General features: G+C 38.1%; 1 protein-coding gene across 1 annotated transcript in view; it reads left to right on the forward strand.

Moving 5' to 3' along the window:
• The window catches only part of ush2a (Usher syndrome 2A (autosomal recessive, mild)), a 344744-nt gene that overhangs the window by 147579 nt on the left and 169225 nt on the right, over positions 1 to 27940 (forward strand). The window contains exons 30-36 of the mRNA XM_051723371.1: positions 2082 to 2195; positions 7506 to 7667; positions 13092 to 13251; positions 22593 to 22755; positions 24049 to 24196; positions 26210 to 26361; positions 27114 to 27261. Coding sequence (XP_051579331.1) covers positions 2082 to 2195; positions 7506 to 7667; positions 13092 to 13251; positions 22593 to 22755; positions 24049 to 24196; positions 26210 to 26361; positions 27114 to 27261 — 1047 coding nt within the window. The remainder of the gene's footprint in view (positions 1 to 2081; positions 2196 to 7505; positions 7668 to 13091; positions 13252 to 22592; positions 22756 to 24048; positions 24197 to 26209; positions 26362 to 27113; positions 27262 to 27940) is intronic.

A 27940-nucleotide genomic window follows, 5' to 3' on the forward strand; every position in this document is an offset into this window, starting at 1 on the left:
CACACCAAGACGCTGATTACTTCCAAAAATCAGCTTATTTAAAAAATCTGACAAAGCGAGAAAACTGTGTTTTAATGAGACTTGAAATAATCGCGTTATTTTCTGCTTTTGACGTCAAACCGTGAAGAGACATGCGCTCAACACGTGCACACATTGGATATGCTGGTGAGAACACCGGTAAAGGTGTTTACATGCCATGTGAAATCAGCAGAATGGGCAAAAATCTACCTATGTAGACCGGTTTATTCTTACGCCGTTTATGACCTTACACAATAAAGGGATGCCGTTTATTGCATTTACACACGCGTTGTCGACTTAAGCATAATCGTGTAAGAACATGAATGTAAATACGCTCATTGAGAAAGATTGTGATTTAAAAGGTTTCTTGACACAGTAAATTTGAGAAAATCTCCACTGTCCATACTCCATTTCTTCATTGAATTTCTAAAGCTTAAAAAATTTTTACTTGTTACTTTTGAATTCTTAAATACAATTAATAGTGGAAACTTTTCTACTTTCACTCAAATATGTTTTGGTTAGATACTTTGACTTTTAATTGAGGGAAATGTTGACGGAGGAGCCATACTTAAACTGAAGCATAATTTCTCAGGACTTTGTACACCCTTGGTTGCCTACGAATGTGACATTGCAAGTTTACGGCCTGAAAATCTGCTTAGTTACTTAAACATTCTTCAATGAACAAATGAGGATCTCGAAACAAAGATTATGTCTTCACATGACCAATCAGAGCAGCTACATTCTGTTTCTGGGCAAAACGAAACAAGAAGACCTTTTATCTGCCTCGATTTTGGCACGCTACAACCTGCGCAAGCCTACGGCGCACTAATTTATGATAGCCGTGACACGAAAAACAGAATTACACAGCAGATAAAAACTCCAAAAGCAAATGACTGGGTAACGAGAGGAGAGTGGGTCAGGCTCTTAATTGAATTAAAAGACGTCTGACCAAAAAAATGTTACACTTACCTGGCCTATTATGGCTCGGCTGGGGTGTTTACCTTCCAACACTGACAGTGATCTGTCTGCGACGAAGCTTCAGTGGCCGCTAGCCAAAGAATCACTCATACACCCCATTAAAAGGATCCTGCCTTTATTTTGCAAGACAAATTAAAAGAAAATCCTGGTTTTTAACACTCAAAATCTGTACTTGCTGAGGGTATCTATTTTAAATTATACATCTAAATAGTATAAATCTAAATAGCTCCTTTTTGGAGCTTGATTATGAATAGTGTCCTGTATGAGGTTTGACAGTTGTTGTTGTTTTTTTTTTTTTTTTTTTTTTGGCTTTCTAAATCCTAAAGTGTTCGTTCACCCACAGTTGAATGAAATACCATACCAAACCCATGTGACTTTCTTCCATGGAATACTAAAGGAAAAGTTTAGCATAATGTCTGAGCAGCTCTCTTCCATTCAATAAAAGTAGGACAAGAGGCTGTCAAGCTGCAAAAATGACAAAAAGCCCATAAATGCATAATAAAATTGGCCATATGACTTGCATTCCAAGTCTTCTGAAGACATATGATAGCTTTGTGTGAGGAACAGACTGGAATTTATCTTTATTCACTGCAAATCTTGCCTAAATGCCTTATAGTCAAGACTTTAAAAAATAGTGTGCTCACAATCCTTAGTGAACTGCTTTAAATCAGCACTTCTAACATGTTCTCTTTAGTGGCTGTTTTTGAAAATGTTGAAGTCAATATCATATTGATCAAAGCAGGTCTGCAGAGTGACGTTTGTAGCGAGCAAGAAGCCCCTTTAAATAGCATCAGCCTCTTTATACTTTAAATAACATCATTAGTGTCCCAAATAGCAAAGGCCCACATCACCTTCCATCTCTCTGATTAATAGGAGATATTAGTGTTTGATAATAAAGACCTTTTTAAAACCAGACCTATTATCAGAAGTGATGGTTATATTATGCCATGTTTGAAAAGCCATTGCATTAAGTCTTTAGGAAGCCGAGTTGGGAAGGCACACTTTTTGAAATATGGAAGAAAAAAAGAATGACATTTGCCTCTTGCTCTCTCTCACACACTCTTTCCTTCTCTCCTCTTTTGCAGGCATTTTAAGTGGCTTGGCTCCTTTTAGCAGCTACAGTATTACCCTAACGGCATGCACTCAGGCCGGGTGCAGCGAGAGCCCGCTCGCCACCAGCTTCAACACTCCACAAGAGGGTAAAGTCATTTGGAAGGTCCTGACTCCCACATTTCTTCGATGAATAATAAAACCGACGAGAGGTGCTCTAATAGTGGCGAGCCATTTGCTTGAAAACTCCAAACTAATTTAATGGCAACGTGCAATGCCAGGCTGTAATTGCTCCATTTTATTTTATTTTTCTATTATTCTCATCTTGCTCTTATTCACATTTTTAAGAGAGTGGCTTTAGGAATAGGGGTAAGTGCGGCAATGAACTCTCTCCCCTTTAATGACATGCATATTTAATAGCTGTAATGCAGATTAATGGGCTTTTTAATTGCTGTTACATTGTTCATGCAAGAGCCTTGTCATTAATGTAAGGCATCTGAAAGATTAATGAAAGCTTCTTCATTTCACTCAAGCAGAGAAGTAAATCTAAAGACAGTTCGGGCTAAAAAGAATTGATTGTGGCACTGAATGTAAGAAATCGAGTATCAAGCGCCCCATTTCCACTGTTCCTGCTAAATCCAGTGTGGCCCGCTCTGCGGTGTGAGCACACAGCGGCAAACATCATTTCTCTCTCTCTTTCAACTCTTACAGGCTCATTCTTTATTGCCTTCACATCTGTCTGACCACACAGGCAAGACAAAGAGCCCTCTTCCTCAGTCAGAGAAAAAAATGTCATGTCTATTGACTGAGCGCCTTTTTCCTACATGAAACAGCAAGAATAAAGACAGATTAATTGTCAGCAGCAATTATTTTCTCTGTCTGATTGCAAAAATTGGGTCGTTCCCAAATAAAATGATCTTTGTTTCAAGCTGATATCGTTGGATTACTCTCTTTTGGCAGGGAGTCCAGACGGTTAAAAATGCAGATACCGTTTCCAGGCCATTCATTAATCTAAGTTGGGCTAAATAGCCTTGTTTAAAGGATAGTATGACATTAAAGGTCATTGTGGAGTGAAAAAATCAATCTGATGTGGACTTGATTACAAAACCCAAATTACTGTATCGATTCTCCATGAAAGAAATTTTAACATCGCTTCATGCCACATACATGTCAGCAGCCATATCACCCTGCAGCTCTCGCCTGGTTGCCCACTAAAGCTAAGCAGGGTTGAGCCTGGCCAAACCTCCTGGGGAAAACTAAGGTTGCTGCTGGAAGTGGTATTAGGGAGGCCAGCAGGGGGGTGCTCACCCTGCGTTCTGTGTGGGTCCTAATGCCCCAGTATAGTGACAGGGACACTATAGTGTAAAAAGCACCGTCTTTCAGATGAGACGTTAAACTGAGATCCTGACTGTCTGTGGTCATTACAAATCCCAGGGCACTTCTCATAATGAGTAGGGGTATAACCTGGCCAAAAATATTCTCCCCATTGGCCCTCATCAATCATGGCCTGCTAATAATCCCCATCCCTGAATTGGCTACATCACTCTACTCTCCTATCCACCAATAGCTAGTGTGTGGTGGGTATTCTGGCACACTATTGCTGCTGTCGCATCATCCAGGTGGATGCTGCACACTGGTGGGTGTTGAGGAGATTCCCCCTATACAATGTAAAGTGCGTTGATTGCCTAGAAAAGTGCTATATAAATGTAAGGAATTATTATTATACAGGGGCTAATATAATGCTTAATTGACATTTTCCAAACAAAGCTTTCCACAGTATAAAGACAGAAATGCAGTCAAATAGCACCAATTCAAGTGACATTCAATGTTTCCCAAAGTCTAAGTGGGAGGTTGACTAATTGAAATAACTATTCCCCACATAGGTTGCATATTCATTTTAGGGCTGAAACAGTTAGTCGACGTTATCGATAACGTCGCCAAAAAATGAAAAAATGGTCATTGTCGCATAGTCGTTTGATCTCATTTAAAGCAACATAAGATCATATGAAACTCTAATAATGGCATGCGAGGACAGCACTGCAGCTCGCGCCTGATTGAGGAGAGGAAGAAAACACAGCTCACAGTCCAGATGCACTCCAAATTTTCCAAACAGCCTAAAAGGTGATGTAGATCGCTAAGTATGAGGGAATTCTAATACAAAAATACAAAATAAGTAAATACAGAAGCAGTGTCGTCCTGATGTGAAATAAAGCGGAGCCATACCTGGTGTTCCGCTTAATCAAAAGTGCCTGTCAGAGCATCTAAAAATGAAACACCTCAGCATTATACCTTTAATGCATCCTTTATTGAAGTTAAAATAAATAAGGAAGCAGGTTATGTAAATAATCACAAACTCCGAAACTGGCATTTTTCTGTGCAGTCAGAGTTGTTTATATGAGTCGTGTGAAAAACAGCGTGAGAGAGTTTCAAACTTCTCCTGACTGATAGACACTCTTGCACGGAGACGCTCGTCCTTTGCGTGCTTGCTACAGCTGGATTATAAAATAATGGGTCGCGACATAGTGAATAATAATATATATGTGTCACAGTGTGTATCTTATCATGCAGAAAATCGGTGATACAAAGCCCTATTAAGAAGAGAGAGGTTTTTTTTTTTTTTTTTTTGTGAGTTAAAGATGGATCTAAATTAACAAAAAGGTGAGAGAATGTAGTCTTAGCACAATATACAGTGCAAAAAAGAAAAGGTTTTTGATTTGTCTTTTTTGGTTTGTTTTCCAATATAAATATCTAAAACTTACGTACATTTACTTTAGGAGCTATACTGCAGAATATATACACACACACACACACACACACACACATATATATATATATATACACTATATTGCCAAAAGTATTCGCTCACCCATCCAAATAATTGAATTCAGGTGTTCCAATCACTTCCATGGCCACAGGTGTATAAAATGAAGCACCTAGGCATGCAGACTGCTTCTACAAACATTTGTGAAAGAATGGGCCGCTCTCAGGAGCACAGTGAATTCCAGCATTGTACTGTGATAGGATGCCACCTGTGCAACAAGTCCAGTCGTGAAATTTCCTCGCTACTAAATATTCCACTGTCAACTGTCAATGGTATTATAACAAACTGGAAGCGATTGGGAATGACAGCAACTCAGCCACAAAGTGGTAGGCCACGTAAAATGACAGAGCGGGGTCAGCGGATGCTGAGGCGCATAGTGCGCAGAGGTCGCCAACTTTCTGCAGAGTCAGTCGCTACAGACCTCCAAAGTTCATGTGGCCTTCAGATTAGCTCAAGAACAGTGCATAGAGAGCTTCATGGAATAGGTTTCCATGGCCGAGCAGCTGCATCCAAGCCATACATCACCAAGTGCAATGCAAAGCGTCGGATGCAGTGGTGTAAAGCACGCCGCCACTGGACTCTAGAGCAGTGGAGACGCGTTCTCTGGAGTGACGAATCATGCTTCTCCATCTGGCAATCTGATGGACGAGTCTGGGTTTGGCGGTTGCCAGGAGAATGGTACTTGTCTGACTGCATTGTGCCAACTGTGAAGTTTGGTGGAGGGGGGATTATGGTGTGGGGTTGTTTTTCAGGAGCTGGGCTTGGCCCCTTAGTTCCAGTGAAAGGAACTCTGAATGCTTCAGCATACCAAGAGATTTTGGACAATTCCATGCTCCCAACTTTGTGGGAACAGTTTGGGGATGGCCCCTTCCTGTTCCAACATGACTGCACACCAGTGCACAAAGCAAGGTCCATAAAGACATGGATGAGCGAGTCTGGTGTGGAAGAACTTGACAGTCCTGACCTCAACCCGATAGAGCACCTTTGGGATGAATTAGAGCGAAGACTGCGAGCCAGGCCTTCTCGTCCAACATCAGTGTCTGTCCTCACAAATGCGCTTCTGGAAGAATGGTCAAAAATTCCCATAAACACACTCCTACACCTTGTGGAAAGCCTTCCCAGAAGAGTTGAAGCTGCAAAGGGTGGGCCGACATCATATTAAACCCTATGGATTAAGAATGGGATGTCACTTAAGTTCATATGCGTCTAAAGGCAGATGAGCGAATACTTTTGGCAATATAGTCTATATCAGAGAATGTTGAATATAATATTTAATATATAATATATTTTAAAATATCTAAAAATCCTTAAAACAATATACATTTACCTGAGAAGCAACCAGTGGCGGACTGGCCATTGGGAGAACTGGGACTTTCCTTGTGGGCCGGCCGCGAAATGGGGCCACATGGGCTGCCGCGTTATGCAGAACATGCCACAAAACAGCTCCACGATATGCGGAAGGGGGCAGCGATATGCAGAAAAGGACAGCAAACCCTATCCCCCCTCCATCCCCCCCCCCCCCCCTTCAACAACTTTTGGGCCAGTTTCTATGTAAAATCCCTGGCCAAATTTTCTTCCCAGTCCACCCCCCTGGAAGCAACATAAGATTTTTAGACTTGTTTTCAGAGAATATATATTTACTGCACTGGCAGAAGTATGAACAAGTGAAAAAATAGACTTATATACAAAATACGTATTCATGATATATTCTCTGAAAGCAAGTCTAAATATCTTATATGTTGCTTATGAAGTAAATGTATCTTGTTTTAAGGATTTTAAATCATTTAGATTTTTAGATCAAAAACACTTGATAACAAGATTATTTTTAATGAATTAAACTTAATACAAATCCAAGTTTTTTTTTTTCTTGTAATTCAGTGAATGTCATTTAGAGGCATTTTTAAAAGATGATTTTGTGCTTTTTATTGTTATTGAGCACGTTTAACACAACCTATTAAGTCGAGGCACAACCTGAGTAGTCGGTTTAGAGCTGATGATTAATCGTTCCAATAATCGCCTGAATAGTCGAATAATCGTTCTAGTAATCATAGGATTAGTCGATTATCAAAATTATCGTTAGTTGCAACCCTAATGCATTGCAATGGGCATTAAATCTCTTAAACTCCCATCCTCCACAATATTAATCACCCAGGAGACTGTGGCTATCCACTTTGCTACAGCAAGCATGCGTTAAACATTTTAAATTAATTGCATGCGTTAAAAAGTTAATTTTGACAGCTCTAGTTGTTTTATTTCTATTTTTGGGCCTTTTGCATTTTTATTAAACAGATACAATAGCTTTATTACAAGTTATAGAGAAGAGGAAAGTAATGTTGCACGCAAGACTCGAACACGCACTACTACATGAGCGCCACTCACAACCGGAAATCAACTTCTAATAGAGCATTTGTACCTTTTTTATTGTTCATTGCTTTCTTTTCAGTCATTTCATCATCTTTTTTTAAATCAATGTGTATCTATGGGAGTCTCAGTTTCCAAAATATATAATAAATGTTATTTTAAGCTTATTAATGAAATGTCTTTATATTGTTGTTTAACTAGATCTTGGTACTCACTACATAGTTTATCTAAACAATCTGACAAATTGATCATTTTCATAATTCTCTATTTTTAATAGCTCCTGAGGAGGTTTTACCACCTGCTGCGATTTCATACCCCAGCTCTCTGTCTGTGCATTGGGACCCTCCACCCAAACCTAACGGTATCATCACCCAGTACATCCTCTACAAAGATAATGCTGTTGTGTACCAAGGCAACAGCACTAGCTTCAATATCACAGGTAAGCAAGACTTGAAATGCTAGACTCGCTATTGCAAGTATCAATTGCTTAAATGGAAAGTGTCCAGTCAGGGTCATGTATGCTTTGACTGTATCTGTCACCCTTCATTCATTAAGGCCTTGAGACATGCAAAATTCAGTGGCTCACTACATTTACTAACTATTTCAGGAGGTGCAACACTCTTGGTGCTCCACTCTATCCATGTTTACACATTAAATGCAAGAATACAAAAAGAAAACAAAGAATGATTAGCGTTTGAAAGAGGAAAGAGAAACCCACACATGCCCAGGGGATGTTTCTTTGAACTGCGATAAACTGTCATAATGTAAGGATGAAAATTGGAGCCAGACGGTGCAGCTCTTTGAGACAGCGGAATATTTTTGATGATACGGGCTCCCTACACTTTGAAATATCATACATGCAAGAATCAGACTGAAGCTGCCCTGATACAGAGTGAATGTTAACCTTCTGTCAGTTAACACTTATAGCGCACAGTGTTTATAGCTTGAATTTTAAGAGAGCCATATTTTACACTTGTGTAATATTTAGTTTATTTTAACCAGTGATGCACCTAAAAACATGGTCTTCATAAAATAATTTAGGTGTCTCCAAAATAATTAAATTTTACACCTCTCTTTGAATGTTTTCAATGTTAAAATGATCCCATATTAATATGCAAAGTCAACAATACAGTAAGTAAGCCATCTGTAGTTTGATTTCACCTAAAAGTGTAAATAATGTGACACTGTGGCACTTTCAATATGTTCTTATCTTTGTCTGAGCCACCCAACCAACCCAAAACAGCAACACTGGCTCAACCAACAGTGTGAGTTTAGGGCAGAAATTTTGTCTCACCAGTTGTGAGTTTGGGGAAGGGCCCAAAACTTTGGGGATCTATTTGTACAACCAATGTAAGATGAGGGGAGTTTTCTGGACAGAATGATCTCATAATGAACTTGGAAACAGAAAATTGACTTTTCTTCAGCTAAAATCAATCCATGCTCACCAAAATTCTAAATACTGCCCCCAGTGGCCAAAGCGGTAAGTGTTGTTGGGCGTATGAACACGTGTGAGCTCCATTTTCTGGGTGAAATATCCATGGAGGGGCGCCAAAAGCGATTTGTGAAACAAGTTGTTTTCAGCTGTACAGGATGTAAGACAGTGAAGAGGAATGCATATTTTACAAACTGATTCCCCTAACTCAACCCCAAAACCTAAATGTTACCATCAGTGGAGTTAAAATGTAATGTTAGAGGGGAAATTGCGACCTCTGAAACGTGCTCGTCACTGATTATGCGAACGCGATTACTTTCTGGTTTCAACACATGTTCCATGTCTCCCACGCTGCTGAAGCAACACACTTGCGGTTGCGCTACAGGGGAAGGTAAACATGCTGGAGCCAATGCAAAAATGTCTTTAGGAGATGCCGCTGGTCGGTGAGTCTGTATAATGTAGCCAATCCTAGGGTACTGGAACTCTCGGAAACAACATACCGACTTCCCGTGTGATCATGTTGTTCAGGAATCTGTTTGAAAACAGTAATTATTTGTGCAATTCTGTTTGGTGACACTAGTAGTGCTGAAATTACTCACTTCAGCTTTAAACAGTCTATTGTTGTTGCTGTACCTTTAAAGGAATAGTTCACCCAAAAATGAAAATGAAAGGAATCCATAAGACTCCAGTGGTTAAATCCATCTCTTTAGAAGTGATATGATAGGTGTGGGCGAGAAACAGATCAGTATTTAAGTCTTTTTTTAATTATAAATTCTCCTTCCTGCCCAGTAGGTGGTGATATGCACTAAGAATGTGAATCGCCAAAAACAAAAGAAGAAGAATGTGTGTAAGTGGAGATATATAGTAAAAAATGACTCCAATATTGATCTGTTTCTCACCCGCACTTATCATATTGCTTCTGAAGATATGGATTTAACCACTGGAGTTATATGGATTACTTTTATGCTGCCTTTATGTACCCATTCACTTGCACTGTATAGACCAACAGAGCTAAGATATTCTTCTAAAAATCTTCACTTGTGTTCAGCAGAAGAAAGGAAGTCATACACATCTGGGATGGCATGAGGGGAGTAAATGAGTTAATTTAAATTTTTGGGTGAAAAATCCTTTTAAGACTTTTATATGTAAATAGCCCCTGTTGTGATTGGCTAACATCTTGCCTAGTTCCTACTGTTGTTAATCACTGCATGCCAAGTTGTGGAATATTGAATAGTTGTTGATTTGGCAATGCAGGCAATGTCATATATGTTATTATATTTAATAAATAAAACTGGGACATGGTGGTAGCAGTGACCAGAAATGAACTGGGGAAATGGCTGTCCATGTTCCTTTTGATTTAATAAAATTCTGCTACTGAATAGGTGGAGCAGATGCTTGCCTCTAAAGAACGCCGCTTGTATTGCTGTATTTCATTTTGCCAGTGGAGACGAGGCCAACAGCCAGTCATTGTTTTTTTTGTTTTGTTTTTTTTCTTTCCTGTTTGCTCTTTCTGCCAGTAGCAGCAGCCCCTGCTCCTGGCTGTAATGCACGAACATTGTGAGATGTTTTATTAAAAGGCTCCAGTGCTCCAGCCGCCGTTTAACCCGGGGTGAGAGGCATGCCTAAATGATATGAAGCCCCCAAAAGGCCAATTTACACTCTGGACAGGTATATTTTCTCTGATATGAATCATTCAGAATGTCAGCCCCCACCTCCTAGCACTCACACACATACTTGCACTTCTGGATTGAAAGGAAATCTGAAGCAGCGAATAAACCTTGAGACTAACATAAATAAATATATTTCTTGGTCATATAGGAAGACATGTTTTAAATCAGTAAGATTCAATTCAGGCTATAGATTTTAAAGTATTATGAAATCTGGTAACATGAGGCAGTTCCACTAAATAGAGTGTTATCTTTGCATACTCGAATGGCTGGAATGTATTAACCCTTTACTTGTTTTTACATTGTAACTGGGTCTGACTATGATTGTATTTTTACAGTATATTTTACTATTCCCAGCTTAATGCAACAATGCTCCTTTTTAGGTCTGTAATGCTGTATGCTGTGCACTACATTTTTGCTTTTGGTATGCCCGATATATTGTATGTAGTCTCTAGGCTATATACAGTATTGTGGATTGTGTTCCAACTGTTCGATTTATTGTTGTTTAAGTTCAATTTTTTTAAACAAATGTCACTTGAGGAACTCTATCCTATTCCTTTATTTGCTCTTTAACCTTGCCTTTTAACCTTGACTTTAACCTTCTTACCACAGTTTGCCAGTGGGTAAAACCTACAAAGCTCTAAAAAGAGAGAGAGAGAGAGAGAGAGAGAGAGAGAGAAAACCTGATTTTATATATAAATATATATATTTCAACTCTTTGATAAGAGTTAAATTTTTTCAAACAAGCTGGTTTGTTTGATCTGATTTAACACTAGTGATAGTATTTTTGTCTGATTCGATTTAGTAGTCTTCACATTTTACTACTAATAGAGCAGGGTAGGATAACCATCAGTGTAATATAATGTGTATAATGTAATTTTAAAATAGTTTGCTACTGTAATCTAATTGCTCTTTTCGACTTATTACAATTACGTTATTTGTGTTACACATATAAATAAAATAATGCTATGTACCTGGAATGCATTTAAAGCATGTATTACGCTCATACATACGGCTATGTGCATTTTTGTGACAGCTAAAGAGTGTGCACCCCATAACGAGTCATTGTAAGGGAGAAGCATTTGGTGTTTAGTGTATGTCTTATGTATGTCAATGGATAAGGAAAAATTAGGTTTTCTGTACAAGTGTTTGTAGGGGTTTTAAAAAGTAACTTAAAATTAATGTAATTACTTATGTTATTTCTTTTTCATGAAGTAATGAGTAGTGTAATCTAATTATGATTTTATAGAAGCAGTTAGTAATCTGTAGTGCATTACTTTTTAAGTAATTTACCCAGCACTTCTTTTATGTGTTTCAGCATCAACTCTCACCTTCAATAGATTCATTTTTCAAACAACTTGAATGTTTCATGGCTTTTAAATAATCTTTTTTGTTGTTCAAGTAAAAATCAATTGTGCTCTTATAACGGTAACAACAAATCAGTGAGAACACAAACCTTTATTCCAAAACCAGATTGAAAATTATAGCTTGCCTAAGAGTAATCATTGGGGTGTCATTGCATCGGGATATCATTTTATTGCAGCAACCAACCACTGTTGATCAGTTCTTCTCATCAAAGCATGATCCTTATTATCAGTCTATTTCCCATTTCATTGCTGGTCCCATGCAAGCACACATAAACAAAGGTCACTCTGAAGCCACAGTCTTCAGTCCAGGCTCAGGGTACAATACCTAAGCACATATCAAATTAAGTCTTGTGTAAGCAGACATAAAACCTTCAGAGTCACCACAACAGGGTCTCTGTTTACAACTGAGAGTGATATCCTTCCCTCTGATCAACCTGAGCTTCCCTCTGAAATGACTAAAGATATGCCTGACTACATATGTATTACAACCCAAGCTAAAGCAGAAAATGCACTGAAGGCTTTGAGGGGCATTTCTCATAAGACACATTTTGCAGCAGGATGTTATTTTCAGTATGCTCGGTGGGATATCCCATATTTATTGTGGGTCGTTGTAAAGGCAGAGGTCTGATGTGATAAGAAGCTATGTTTCCTCCCCTTCGCCCGTGCCACGCTCAAATCTGGGATTCCAATTTCCTTCAGGATATCTTAGCTCAGCTTCAACGCTGCCCCCGCTGTGATTTTGGAATCTCGCACCTTTTTTTGTTTATCCTTCCCAGATAGTAAACTGCTCTCAGGCGCTTCAAGGAGAGAGCCTCCTTCCCATCAAGAGGAGCTTTTGAAACACGCCGCTCTCAGCCAGTGTTTGAGACTCTGGTTTCCCAGTGCAAATGATTTACAAATTATTCTAGCCATGTGGAAGCATAAGTTGATGCGTGTGTTTGTGCATGTGCAAGTGTGTGTGTCCTTTGAGATCATGGAGAAGAAGGTAGCCAGGAGCTTGCTGATCATCACAACAACAGCATAAAGAAGCCAAACATGCAAAAACACTACAGTAAGACAGATTAGATCACAGCTTATAGTTCAGTTCATATTAAAATTACTTGAAGTGGCTGATCTCTGTAGGTTTATAAGTAACGGAAATAGAAAGGCTAGTTACGTAATTACAGATAATTATGCAACTATGCTTTCTGTTGCTTTTCATTTCAAACAGTACTACCTTTGCAATTACAGAATTACAGACCCTTTTGGACCCTTTTGAGGTCAATATTAATATAATTATTAAGTTATGACAAAATCAAACTTTTCTGCATCTTTTTCTGAAAGTATTAATTACTGCTGTGAAATTGTAATACGTGTTTGTTCTGGAGTGAAACTGATCAAGGATCTTTTATTTTCAGGTGTTGGTGTGTTCACTCCTCATAAATTGCTGTTGAGTGCCTGCACTGAGGCAGGCTGCACAAACAGTTCCCAGATCACCCTGTTTACGGGTCAGCTGCCTCCTACTCATGTAGAGCCCCCTGTCCTTACTGTGCTGGGTGCACGCAGTATCCACATCCAGTAAGTATAAGAAATATTTATAGATGAATTACATATATATATTTATATTTTAATTTTAAATGTAAATTAAAAAAAGTAACAATAATGTAGTTCAAATAGATAGACTGCTTAAAAACATACATTCCACCCTTGTTAGGTCCCGTCCTTGGAAGGAGCGCACACACTTACACACATACACACTAACGAGGCGTGAACAGCAGTGAAGGTGGTCGTCACCTTTTATATTACAATGTTTTATCAGAGAGATACGCTAATGAGGTGGTGGACATTTGCTCTCTCTGAGAGGACAAAACACATCTCAGGTCTCATTATTCCTCACCATTATACTAAAACTTAGGTTACACATGTCAAACCTTAACCCGCCAAAGACGCAATGTAACCTCTATTTAAAAAAGAAAGTGTCCACCTCAAAAATCTCACACTGCAGCGATTTATCTGACCAACCCGTATGTCAAATTTGAGAAGCTGTCCCTATCCGCTGTGTGGGCGCATTAATCAACTGAGTGTTTTCCATATAATCATAAAGTACGCCCCTTCCGCCTGTCATGCCATTGGCTGTTTGTCCTTATTGTCTTTGCGTGTCCTCTGGCTGCAGTTGAGCAACCAGGGGATCAGAGCAATGGAGCAGGCCTTGATTTAGGAGCTAATGCTCAACTCCTGCACCCACACTGGACCGTCTCATTGGATTGTATGAAAAAGCAGAGAGCGACCTTCTTCCAGCCTGTTTAGCATGCAGAAATTTCTACAGCGTTTGACCCCCGTGTTGAACGCCTCTTGACTTGGGAAAATGGAGAAAGAGAGAAAGCGAGAGACCCACATGAGATCCTTCCCAGCAGCCTCCACCCTGGGCCTGTAGCAATCTGTGTGAAAGCCTTTAGAGGTTCATCTTTAGTTGCCCCGTCGCCATCACTTAAGAACTATCCGGAGAGGGCACCATGCCACACGACAATGCAAGAGGACGAGAAGAGAATAGAAGGAGAGAGAAGAGGACTGTAAGAGAGTTAAGGGGCAATAGGGAACCAAACTTATGTACACTTTGTTTTAGGCCAAGAGAGATGACAGAAGCACTCCAACGCATTTTCCATCAGGTTGAAAATGTCATCACTTTATTGAATGATCACATGTGGTGAGAAAGATTGACGGAGAGGGGCACGAGGAGAATACATATTTGAGCTGTCATCTAGACAGTGACAAAACCCAACACCAGTTCATTGTCATAAGAAAGCAGGGGTGAATTACTGAAAAAAAATACTGTTCATTATCAGTTCATGATACCTAATGCATTAATTAATGTTAATGAATTGAACCTTGTTACAAAGTGTTACCGGGATATCTGTGGTTTAAAGTGAAGAATTATATGTAGGTTCTTTTTTAACTATCGACAAAACCAGTTAACTAGGTTCAATAGGACTTTATGATGTTGGACAAGTAACAGGCTGAATACACATCCTCACACATTAAACACACTTCTTAAGTCTGAGAACTGTGTCATATAAAAATTGAATCTACCATCAGACATGTAATATGTGCCTTAACTGCTTAAATTATTGGTTTGCCTACAGTAGATGATAACATTTGACAGATTTAATATGCAAATAGTCGATTAAGATTGAACAAGTTACCAGTACTTACTGCATTGAAAATAAATGCAAATACAAATTTTAGAATTAGTACATTATTTTTATTTGCATATCCATTCACAAAAAGCTAGTACTCTACACGCTGCAGTGGTGTGGCGAGACAGGGTCTGGTTTGTCAGGATAGATCTTCCATGGTTGTCATGTTCATAAGATCATCATTTGATCATATTTGGCCTAATTTCTGCCACAGCAGCTGTGTTTTGGAAAAGAGTTTTTGAAAAGTTCAAATATAATAACAGTGGCTGCGTACAGTGGCCGAGGGGTACACAACATAATTAAAAAAAGCAAAGAAAAAAATAGCTGAATGGAAATAAGCCACAAAACAACTAAATTAATCCACAACACAACGGAAATAAGATAAAACACAATGAAATTAAGCCACAGCATGACAAAATTAATAAGATACAACACAACAAATTTATCAATAAAAATAGCTATAAAAATGCTGTGCTTATTTGTCCTTAAGTGCTCTGGCCAATACCTGGTTGGTTTTCTATCAGAGCTCTTAATGCCATAACTTCATCAACATTTGCTCGAATCCGTACTGGCCAATGATGCGAAAATGACATCACGGTACCTGCAGCTATTTTTTGCATACCAGCAGCTCTTTTAAGGTGTCCTGCTCCTGCGAAAATGGGCTGGATGCAGGCTGTAGCCCCCACTCGGACGGCGAAGCGCATAGGGGAAACGCTCAGTTCCCCAGTCAATGCTCTCTTGTGACGCATTGACCAGGGAACCCTTGTAGTGATTTGCAGTGGGACGAGCAGCTCTCTACATCTTCTGAGCACCCTCAAGATCTCTCATGCATTGAGTCAGACTGCCACATGATTTAGAAAAACAATGCTTAGATATATATATTTCGCTGTGCTGTGGCTTATGTTCATTGTGTTGTGGCTTATTTCCATTGTCCTGTGGCTTTTCCGTTGTGTTGTTGCTTTATTTTTTTTGTGTTGTGGCTTTATTTCATTATGTTGTTGCTAATTTTCATTGTGTTTTCAGCTTTTTTTTTGCTTTGCTAATTTGGTTGTTGTGCACTTCTCGGCCACCATAGCTGTGGGGCAAATGGGTCTTATAAGAGCTGATGGTGATCCGTGAAATATCATACAGTAATTTTAATGCTTGGGATTGATGCCTTTTTCAGGCCTTTTTCATACCGCCACTGACAGACAGCGAGCTTGCCTCCAGAGGCAGCGCTACAGAGTGCAACTCGCATAGTTTTCCATTAAATTCGACCCAAATCATTATCAAAGGACATAGATTATTTGCTCGAGCCATCACTGGATGATATATTGTGTATATGTATCTTTCATATAGCCTACACAATGTAATTTTTTGTTACAAGTATGTGTTTTTGTTGTTTGACAGCTTGAATGACTATTCAAGGCTATATACAGAGAAATTGCATAAAAAACATTGCCATTTCTAAATCGTTCAGTGTGCGCAGTTACACCAGTTTCATACTCTAACCTGCAAACTCATCAACGTCACTTTGTTCATTCTTGAAGAGGTACAAAACCTTTGTAACTTTGGACAGCCATCTGCTACGTCACATTAGCTCATCCTGTGTGTGTGATACCTGTGCCTTTCTTACCCGTGACTGGTTCAGTAAATGTTATATCCCCCTCTTGTAGTTTCCCAAAGCTATTATGCCAGACTACATGAAATGGAAGGCAAACAGACAGTGAGTTGGAAAGCACACAAATTTGGCTTCTAATTTATATGTCAGCATTATATGTCAGTTTATGTTAATAAATCAATGCCTAAATCAATGAAACACTTGGGACATTCTCCCTAGTTGCCACTAGAGGTCTCTAAATGGATAAAGACTTTTAGTTTGAAGATTGGTTTTTGTTTTGTTGCGTCTCTGTTCTCTGTAGTGATGGGCATTCCGGCTCTTTTCAGTGAACCAGCTCATTTGGCTCAGCTCACCAAAAAGAGCCGGCACTTTTGGCTCCCAAACGGCTCTTTAAAAAAACAGTTTGCGATAGTTTGACTATGATTGGTGTTAAAACAATTCTAAATAAATTATTAAATGAAATCATACTCTACCTTAACCACAATGTATTTAAAAATGCATTGGTTTGCATTTGCATTTAAAGTTTATCTTTTTTTAATGTATATAAACAAAGTGCATATAAATCTAACCATTCAAAACGAATACAATCTGAACAGCATAATAGAATATTGCACCATATCAAAGAAAAATAAATAACAATTTGCAAATCTGCAGCATCCCACAAATTAAAATAAATGTAAAAAAGAAGGATGCTATTGCACATGTGCATTTAAAGTATAACTTTTTTAATGTATATAAACAAAGTGCATATAAATGTAACAATTCAAAACGAATACAATCTGAACAACATAATAAGTTGGCTCCGTCCTCCCTCACGCATCTTTGGTTCATTGGTTGACATTGCGTGTCTGATTGACAGGAACAACAGGTGAGGCTGTTAGTCTGAGCAGACAGTCAGAACGAATGTGTGCGCTTGAGCATTTAGGCCTATATTATTTTATTTCTTTAATTCGTTCTTTGAATTCGTTAATTCTATTCATTTAAATCTTTTGATTATTAATATCCTAATTTTTTATATTTTTATAAATAGATTCAGCTCTTCTGATATGCGAGCCGGCTCCCAACGTTCACCTACAAGAGCCGCCTCTTAGAGCCGACTCATTCACGAATGACCCATCATTAGTTCTCTGTGTTCCCCTTGATTGATCCTAGCTGTGTCTTGTTAACCTTGTTAGTTCTTGTGTATATATTACCCTAATGTTCTCTCTGTCTTTGTCAGTTGTTAACCTTTCATGGATGTAACGGTTTGTTCTGTTGTCGTGTTTTGAGTTCTTTTATGTTTAATTAAGTTTTAATTAAAAAGACTGCACATAGATCCTCCTCTCGCATTACAATCAATCAGTAATCAATATATTGATATTTTATGACATCCGTTGTAATTTGTCAAATATTTGTCCTGATCCAGTGATCCTGAAAAAATTTAAGGAAGCCCAAATCTCCCATAATCTTTTTGAAACATTGGGGATTTTCAGCTCAATTTGAACGAGACGCCCATTGAAAGCAGTTCTTGTTTGGGGTGCCAAAAGAAGTGCCGCTACCCAGCGTTTGTAAACGGTAACTTTATTTATATCATTGACTCTTAATGCCATAATGGGGCCCTGCATAAGACCCCAGTGCGCCACATAACTTCACTCTCACATTTTCTGCAATGTAACAACCTATCTAAGCAGACTTCATTCAATTATTACCATTTCAGACAGTGGAACAGAAAAAAATAAAGTCTGTCCTTTTATTCTCCTGCTACCTCTGTATTAATGGCAGTGGAGAGCTTGTGATCTATGTATGCCATTTATTAAAAAGATGTGTATGACCCAATTTGTCTCATCACCGATTTTCATAACTTCATTATGTATCTGCTATATCCTGATGGCAGCGCCTTAGAGGGAAACTCACCTTATTTATTGTCTTCATCCGCCAAGAGGGGGAAATGGTTATTGCTTTATTTCCATTGGATATTTCAATTTGAATAGGAAGAGAGGCCGCAATGATGATAGAGGGAGAATGGGGGGGGGGGGGGGTTGGAGGGTGAGAGAAAGGCAGCATTGTAATTTGACATTACAGATGATATCTCTCTCCCTCTCTCTTTTTTCTCTCAGGGTCTAATTGTGGATACAGTGCCTTTGAAAGGTATTGCCTTGTTAGCAGAATTGTAATAGGAGAGGGTGAAGGATCATATGTGTTCAATACTCTTTTGTTGTGTTGCGATTTGCCTGTGAGAAAGGTTGTGAGATCCTGGACTGCAGGATATGCACAAAACAAATAGCAGCAGAAATACGCTCCACCAAACTGCTAAACATCACACTGAATAAACTAGAATTAGGCGCTAACTCTGAGTACCACGTTAACATCTCACAACCCATAGAGAGGTGTCCAAAAATTAATAATAACTATACTTAAAATTCTGAATGTTTATGTTGCTATTTGAATTTATTGCTAACACTTTACAATAAGATTCCATTTTTTAACATTTGTTAACAACATTAGTTAACATGAACTAACAATGAACAATACTTTTACAGCATTTATTAATCTTGGTTAATGTTAATTTCAATACAAGTTGCATATGTTAACATAAGTTTATGTACTATGAACTAACATATTAACTGTTTTTTCATTAACACAATTTATCAACGATTAATAAATGCTGTAAAAAAATATTTTTCATTGTTGGTTCATGATACCTAATGCATTAATTATATTACATATAATTAGTGTATTACTAGCTACAGCAGAAGTCAGAAGTTTACATACACTTAGGTTGAAGTCATTTAAACTAATTTTTTAACCACTCCACAGATTTCATATTAGCAAACTATAGTTTTGGCAAGTCATTTAGGACATCTACTTTGTGCATGACATCCAACAATTGTTTTCAGACAGATTGTTTTACTTTTAATTGACTATAGTGGGTCAGAAGTTTACATACACTAAGTTAACTGTGCCTTTAAGCAGCTTGGAAAATTCCAGAAAATGATGTCAAGCCTTAATTTAGATTCTGATAGGCTAATTGGAGTCAATTGGAGGTGTACCTGTGGATGTATTTTAAGGCTTACCTTCAAACTCAGTGCCTCTTTGCTTGACATCATGGGAAAATCAAATGAAATCAGCAAAGACCTCTGAAAAAAATTGTGGACCTCCACAAGTCTGGTTCATCCTTGGAAGTAATTTCCAAATGCCTGAAGGTACCATGTTCATCTGTACAAACAATAGTACGCAAGTATAAACACCATGGGACCATGCAGCCATCATACCGCTCAGGAAGGAGATGCATTCTGTCTCCTAGAGATGAACGTAGTTTGGTGCGAAATGTGCAAATCAATCCCAGAACAACAGCAAAGGACCTTGTGAAGATGCTGGAGGAAACAGGTAGACAAGTATCTATATCCACAGTAAAACAAGTCCTATATCAATATAACCCGAAAGGCTGCTCAGCAAGGAAGAAGCCACTGCAAGAAAAAAGCCAGACTACAGTTTGCAAGTGCACATGGGGACAAAGATCTTACTTTTTGGAGAAATGTCCTCTGGTTTGATGAAACAAAAAATGTTTTGGCCATAATGACCATTGTTATGTTTGAAGGAAAAAGGATGAGACTTGCAAGCCGAAGAACACCTTCCCAACCGTGAAGCATGCGGGTGGCAGCATCATGTTGTGTGGGTGCTTTGCTGCAGGAGGGACTGGTGCACTTCACAAAATAGATGGCATCACGAGGAAGGAAAATTATGTGGATATATTGAAGCAACATTTCAAGACATCAGCCAGGAAGTTAAAGCTCGGTCCCAAATGGGTCTTCCAAATGGACAATGGCCCCAAGCATACCTCCAAAGTTGTGGCAAAATGGCTTAAGGACAACAAAGTCAAGGTATTGGAGTGGCCATCACAAAGCCCTGACCTAAATCTGAATTTGTGGGCAGAACTGAAAAAGCGTGTGCGAGCAAGGAGGCCTACAAACCTGACTCAGTTACACCAGTTCTGTCTGGGGGAATGGGCCAAAATTCCAGCAACTTATTGTGAGAAGTGTGTGGAAGGCTACCCAAAACATTTGACTAAGTTAAACAGTTTAAAGGCAATGCTACCAAATGTGTATGTAAACTTCTGACCCACTGGGAATGTGATGAAAGAAATAAAAGCTGAAAGAAATAATTATCTCTACTATTATTCTGACATGTCACACTCTTAAAATAAAGTAGTGATCCTAACTGACCTAAGACAGGGAATGTTTTCTATGATTAAATGTCAGGAATTGTGAAAACTGAGTTTAAATATATTTGGCTAAGGTGTATGTAAACTTCTGAATTCAACTGTAAATGTGCCACCCTGCAAAATGCCTAACAGTAGTAACTGGACAGCTAAAACAATATTTAAAATTTATACAAATATAATGCAAAACCCATCCTTCAAAAGCAATATGTTTTGTGACGTCATCAACATTCATCATAGACTATGGATAATGATATACTGTATATTATACACTTGTATAGTGGTACAATAATTTAAGTAATGTATGTAATAAATGAAAAATTAGCAAAAATGTAATAATAATAATAGTATCTCATTCAAAATGATCGCAAAACAAAAACTTACTAAATAGATTTACACCGATTTTGCATACTAATTTAATTGTTTGCTTTTTTTATGTAATACCTTTGTATGGCAAAAGATAATATTTGCATTGTTGAAGAGTTATAATTAATGGAAATGCCATACTCTGAATAATATAACCAATTGCTTATCAATTATGCAATGAAATGTCTTAATGGCCATTGTCATTTGCCATATAAAATGCAATTTAATTTATGCCTAAATTAATTAATCACAATAATGAATAAGGTCACCTGCGGGTGTGTTTGCTCCATCTAGACCAGAAGGCCCTTATGAGCTTTGTACTAAATTAAGAAAACAAAGAGGGTCGGAGAAACATCAGGTCAAACTCATTGTACTTAGGCGTGATGATTTCTCTCATCACACAGGAGGTTACTGTCCTATTTCCTTCTTAAAACAACAAAGACCATTTAAAACCATGTCTCAGTCCTGACACCATTACCTTCAACAGGGATGTTGTCTCCCCTAGTCATTGAACTCTTAGTTTGAGGGTTCAAATTAAAATTTTATTCAGTTTGCACAGAGATACAGTGTCCCTAAAAGTATTAGGACACTTAAGTCACATTTAAAAATGTATGAATGTCTTTGCATTGTATAACAAAATATCAAACTAGGTGGCATTTATATTAATGAAAAATAGCACAAGTACACTTTTTCAAGCAAAGCATTTCACAAAATAAATGACAAAACAATAGATATAAATGTATGCAGAAGTTGACTGACCTGCAGCTAAGCCAGAGCAACCAAACTTAAAGGGATAGGTCACCCCAAAATGAAAATTTTGTAATCATTTACCCAGCCTCCTGTTGTTCCAAATTCGTATGACTTTATTTAATCCGTGGTAAACACAAAAGGAGATGTTATGCTTAATGTTAGCCTCAGTCACCATTCATTTTCATTGTATGGGGAAAAAAAAGTATTGCGAATGGTGGCTGAAACTAACATTCTGCCTAAAATATTTAAGTCTTAAAAAATGTAAGAGAGAAAGACATACCGGTTCAGAATGACATGAGCGTGAATAAATGACATAATTTTCATTTTTGGTTGAACTATCCCTTTAATAATCCAGAAATAATCAAGCAGATTGCTCTTATTAAAAAAAAAAAAAAAAAAGCTTTAAAATGAAATATAAAGTATTTATTACAAAAATAAGAATACACAGATAGATGATGAGCTCAAGATGAAATTGTTACAGAAATCTCACTTTTGCTCTCGCTTTTTCATGCTCCTCTCAGGTGTCCTGTGTGATTGTGTCTCTCAGATCTCTCAGCAGATAGCACTGTCCTCTGTTCTAAAGTTAGCCAGGAGAAAGTCAAGCTTTAGAGTGAAACACTCACTCACCAGGCTTTCCTATTTCTGTCTGCCCATCCTCGGAAAGAAATGTCATGATCAGGCTTGACAGACTCTGTTAGGGTTTTGGGTGGTCCACTGGTTTCCCTGTAACTGGTGCTGCTGGGCGTACATAGCTCTCATAGGGGTCATGTGACAGGAAATCCGTCTGTGTTTTGTCTCTGGTGATCTTCAGGTGGGCTGCTCCAATGGAGGTGAACGGCCTGCTGGAGTTCTACACACTGTTCCAGTCTGCTGTAGGAAAGGAGCCCACCATCGTGTATAACAGCTCAGAGCTTTTTGAGGATTATACAGTACGGAACCTCGTCCCTGGGACCTCCTACCTGTTTCAAATAGCAGTGCGTTTCTACTTACCTGTCTTTCTACACACATACTGTGGCCCCAATTTAAGAGTTTTTGAAAGTATTAAGCCACACTTAAAATACATCAATGTGACTTAAAGGGATTGTTCACCCAAAAATAAAAACTTGTTCCAAGTAGATGAGTGTTTTTGGATAAACTAATCCTTTAAGTGTCCAAATTCTTTTTGGGGCCACTGTACCTTCAGAAGAGTTTTTTTCACACTAAAATGAGATATAAAAAGAGATATTTCACACTAAAATGAAGATTTTGTCATCATTTATTCACTCTCGTGTTGTTCTAAACCCATATTTATTTCATTCTTCTGTAGAGCACAAAAGAAGATGTTAGGTAGAATGTTCACGCAGTTCTTTTCCCAATAATGAAATTCAATGGGGATGAGGGTGTCTGAGCTCCAAATATGACAGAAAAAGCACCATAAAAGTAGCACCATTAAAGTTTTCTGAAGCCACATGATAGCCCCATCACCATTCACTTGCATTGAATAGGAAAAGAGCAGCAAAAACATTCTCCAAAATATCTTATTTTGTGGTGCAGGTTTGGAAAAACATAAGGGGAGTTAATGAGAACTTTAAGAAGAGCTGATATATGTCCTTGGTCTCAATGATAAATCCTCAATGTCATTTGTCATTGTGGCTTTATTTTTGCCCTCTTTTTTATTGTATTTTTAAAATTGAAAACCAGTATGGATTTTAAAGTAGTCATAAATATTGTGTTTGACTATAAACCCTCCTTCATAGTGCTTGTTGCATGAACTTATAATATTGGCTGGGACAATGTGATGTGATTAAGTTTTTACATTTTACTTTATCCCCCCCCCCCCCCCCCTTTTTTTTTTTTTTTCAAAATTAAAAATTATTACAATTACAGTTAGTATTTATACACACTTTAAAAAAAGTTATATTTGTTAACATTAATTAATGCAATAGGTATCATGACCTAACCATTTTTTTTCTCAGGATTTCTTAATATTGGTTAATGTTAAATTATCATAATACTATTGTTCATTGTTTGTTCATGTTAGTTCATATAAAAATGTTAATGTTTAAAATGTATTAGTGTATGTGGAAATTAACATTAACCAAGATTCTGTAAAGGTATTGTTCATTGTTAGTTCATGCTACCTATAATGTTAAATGATGTTAATTAAATATATATATATATTTTTTTTATTTATTTTCTTTTTTTTTTTTTTTTTTTTCTGAAAATTGACAAAATATTGCACTCATAATATGGCTGATGTCACTTAAACATAGCCTTTTGACCCCCAGGCGTGCACGGGAGGAGGATGCACCCTCAGTGACCCAAGCGTAGCCCACACTGAGGAGAGCTCACCAGAGGAAGTGTCTGCCCCCAGCATCCTGTCACTCTCTCCACATTCTCTCAATGTGTCCTGGACCCCCCCTCTCAAGCCCAACGGTGAGTGGGGTTAAAACTAGTGCCCGGCAAAGGTGAATTTGTATTCTAAATGGCCGTATAGTTAAGAGTGCTTCATGTTTAATGATGGGTTAGCGCATAGAGAGGGGGTACGGGGAAAGAGGAGCACTTTGTGCAGCGGTGTGACTGGGATTCTGTGAGAGAGCGAAAGAAAGAGAGAGACAGAGAGGAGGGGTGCTGCGTTTTAAGTGGATGAAAAGTGCTCCCTTTTGACTGATGCTGTGAACTGCAGCTTTAGCAGTGGCTTTCAGGGGCACACAGCAGCAAGTTTATTCACTCTCGCAGCACAGGATGGGGGACACCACTGCGACCCCTTCGCTTGAGAGCAGATATACATTAGGAGAAGTGCATCTAGAGTTCAACCCTGGCCTCACGTAAACTGAGAATTTTTGTTTTCCATTTCTTTTTTTTTTTCTTTTTTTTTAATTTAAAGCAATCAAGAATTCATTTGTAGTGTAATATATATATATTTAATTATTATTGATTTTATACAGCACAGCCAAAGGGCCCTGATGTCCTATTTTTTTATTTTATTGAAAATATCAATAGACTTTTTTTTTTCTTCATACGATAGACATTATTTTTATATTATCATGTCTTAAGGAGTTTATTATTGAGCGTGTAATCAGACAAGATTGACATGAATAATATAGAGATAAATAATATTGAAGTGAAATTTGATTTGTTGAGCATATATGTGAAGACATTTTCACATTTTATTCTGAAACATATTATTAACACTACAGGTAAGTAATGTATGGCTGTTGTTTTTGTTTTGTTTTTGTTTTGTTTTGTTTTTTGTTTTGTTCTGCATTTTTCAAGAAAAGAACATATATGGTCTTGTATAAATGTTAAATAATCCTGTGATAAACACACTATATGAAATCAAGGAAATGTTCAAAAATGCAATCACATCTGCTTTTTGCAAATTTTAATGAGAGCTTGTTTGCATGCTTAAATGCTTAAATTTGAAAAGCACTGATGGAATTTCATGACAGTGAAATACAGAAAATATATACTGTAGTAGTATTGTTTAATAACCAGTATAGAATTATAGACACATAAGCCTATTTGAAATACAAAATTTTGCATCGTATCTGTGCTGACATTTTTAGTGTTTTTTGACTACACGGTGTATTTGTCCATATTTATTTCCCTGTGCATTTGGCCAGGCTGAGTTGTCCTTCTCAAACCTTGTAACTGACCAGTCCATCTTGAGGGGTGTGTCCCGTGTGCAGCTATAAAGAGAGCAGGAGCAGTATACGGCTGTGTTTACATGTTTTACAGCACTCTTTCCCTAATGGTCGGCTTTAACAGAGGGCTTTAAACAAAATGGCCAGTTTACATCAGGGCATGTGGGGAAATCAGTGGAGCAAACAGTGTTTGGCTATCAAAACGTGCCTTTGAATAAGGTTGCATGAAGCAGGGGCAAGTTTAGTCTTAAGACTATGGATACAGTGAATTCAATGCTTTCTTCTTAATTTTAAATCATTAATGAATTTCTTTTTTATTTAATTTGTTTACTAATTAGAACCATTTCTTAAAAGGCATAGTTAACCAAAGAATTTAGTTCCAAACCCATATGGACGTTTTTTTCTTCCGAAGGAGATGTTAGGAAGAATGACAGCCTAAGTTACCATTCACTTTCACTGTATGTAAAAAAAAATATATAATGCAAGGAAAGTGAATGGTGAATTCTACCTAACATATCCTTTTGTGTTCCACAAAAAAAGGTCTGTGTAGAACAACATGAGTGTGAGTAAATTATTAATTCTACAGCATGTTCTTAGATTGTTGAATGTGTTAATCATAAAAAGTGTGGGGGGGGATAATTATGACAAAAAGGTTTATTTTTTACCCATAATGTTTATAATCTAATAATATTCACCACATTATCGAAATATACAAGTTTTACATGTCAAGCATGTCTTGATTTCTTAGATATTACCCAGCTATCACACATATGCTCAATGTGCATTAATTTCCTGCACACAGGTGTGATCTCCAGCTATGGTCTTTGGATGGATGGCACGCTGGTTCAGAACTCTTCCCTGATGAGCTTCGAGGTGGGCGATCTGTCCCCATGGAGCCTCCATAGTTTCCGTGTGCAGGCCTGCACGGCTCAGGGCTGCGCTCTGGGGCCCTTGGTGAGAGTCCACCACATTTACATTATGTTAATGCCTCCTCTGTGTGTCAGATGGCAGCTCAACATCATAAAGGTGATCGATTCACTCTGTTCAATAAAGCACCTTCTGCTCACGCTTGACATTTGGTATAAATGCCACTCTGGGCTGGTTACTGCTTTGATGGGCCATATTTGGGCATTTTTCCAATATGTGTGCAATATTTAGTCAAATGGCCAGTTCTGCAGACACAGCTAAAGTTAAAGCAAGCAGCTAGAGTGACTGTGGTGTCAAGCTGAAAAGTATCCGATCAGTTGGTGGACAGATGGTGGAAAATTTGTGCAGACTGTGAATTTTTTTTTTTTTTTTTGTCTTTTCTAATTAAAATAATGCCCCTTGAATTAATGTTGTCTCCAAATATAGATTTAGAGCAAACTTAAGAGTTTAACACAAAATTGAATAGTTCATCCAAAAATGAAAAATATGTCATTATTTACTCAGCCTTATGTCACTCCATGTCATGTATGACTTACTTTCTTCCATGGAATACAAAAGTAGATGTTAGCCAGAATGAAAGCCTCAGTAACCATTCACTTTAATTGTATTGAAAAAATATGCAATGAAAGTGAATGTTGACTGAGACTAACATTCTACTAAATCTCCTTCTGTGCTCCACAAAAGAAAGTCAAATGGGATTGAAACTACATTTGTGGGTGTACAAGCCCTTTAATGCTAGTTTTAAGCTAGTCAAAGGCCATTCTTCTCTATGTTGTCAGGTTGAAAACAGGACTTTAGAGATGCCTCCTAGTGGTCAGGTGACCCTTCACATTCTCAGCGAGATGCCACATTCGGTGCGAGCCAGGTGGGAGGCCCCAGCTAAGCCCAATGGCAACCTGACCTACACAGTCCTCTTCACTGGGCCAGGTAAATCAAACTTAACTGCTACCCTTCTCACCTCCACATCCCTCCTCAGTTCCTCTGAGTAAATGCAACACTGCCTCCCTGTGTGCTGCCTCTCCTCCTTATAATGACTTCTACTGTTTCCCCTTTGTTTGTTTACAAACAAAAATGCTGAAAGGTCAGTGAACCTTAGCACACCCTGCCTGCACAGTAATGGGCTTAAATGAATTGTTGTCAGCCTCCATTTCATTCAATCCGGCTGCTGGGTGCTATCGTGAGCTGCAGGGAGACACCCACGCTCATCACATGCCTTTCTCTTCTGGTTCTCTGCGGGATGAGAGCGGACAGGTTTGTTAAAAAGCGTAATGGCACATTCAAAAGGAATATCCCACTGCTCACCACTCTGATCTCCGCTGGAGCTTTCCTTATGCTGGTTAAAGGCTAAATGCTTGTCGTATAATGAGAGGGTGAGAGCTCTGGGAGGGGTTGAAATCACAAGTGCTCCGTGTGAACTTGCCAAGCTAGTGGCAAGAAACATACTCTACGCAAGTATGCAAATTCAAACTTTTTACACTAAATGACTTTTTGATAAAAATATTAGGCATCACATAGCAAACGACTGAGGATCACACAGTACTCAACTGTCAAGTCAATCTGATCTGAACACAAGTTTTTACAAACACACATGGATCGGGAGCACTGC

The sequence above is a fragment of the Myxocyprinus asiaticus genome, chromosome 17 (genome assembly GCF_019703515.2).
Source record: "Myxocyprinus asiaticus isolate MX2 ecotype Aquarium Trade chromosome 17, UBuf_Myxa_2, whole genome shotgun sequence".
NCBI lineage: Eukaryota > Metazoa > Chordata > Actinopteri > Cypriniformes > Catostomidae > Myxocyprinus > Myxocyprinus asiaticus.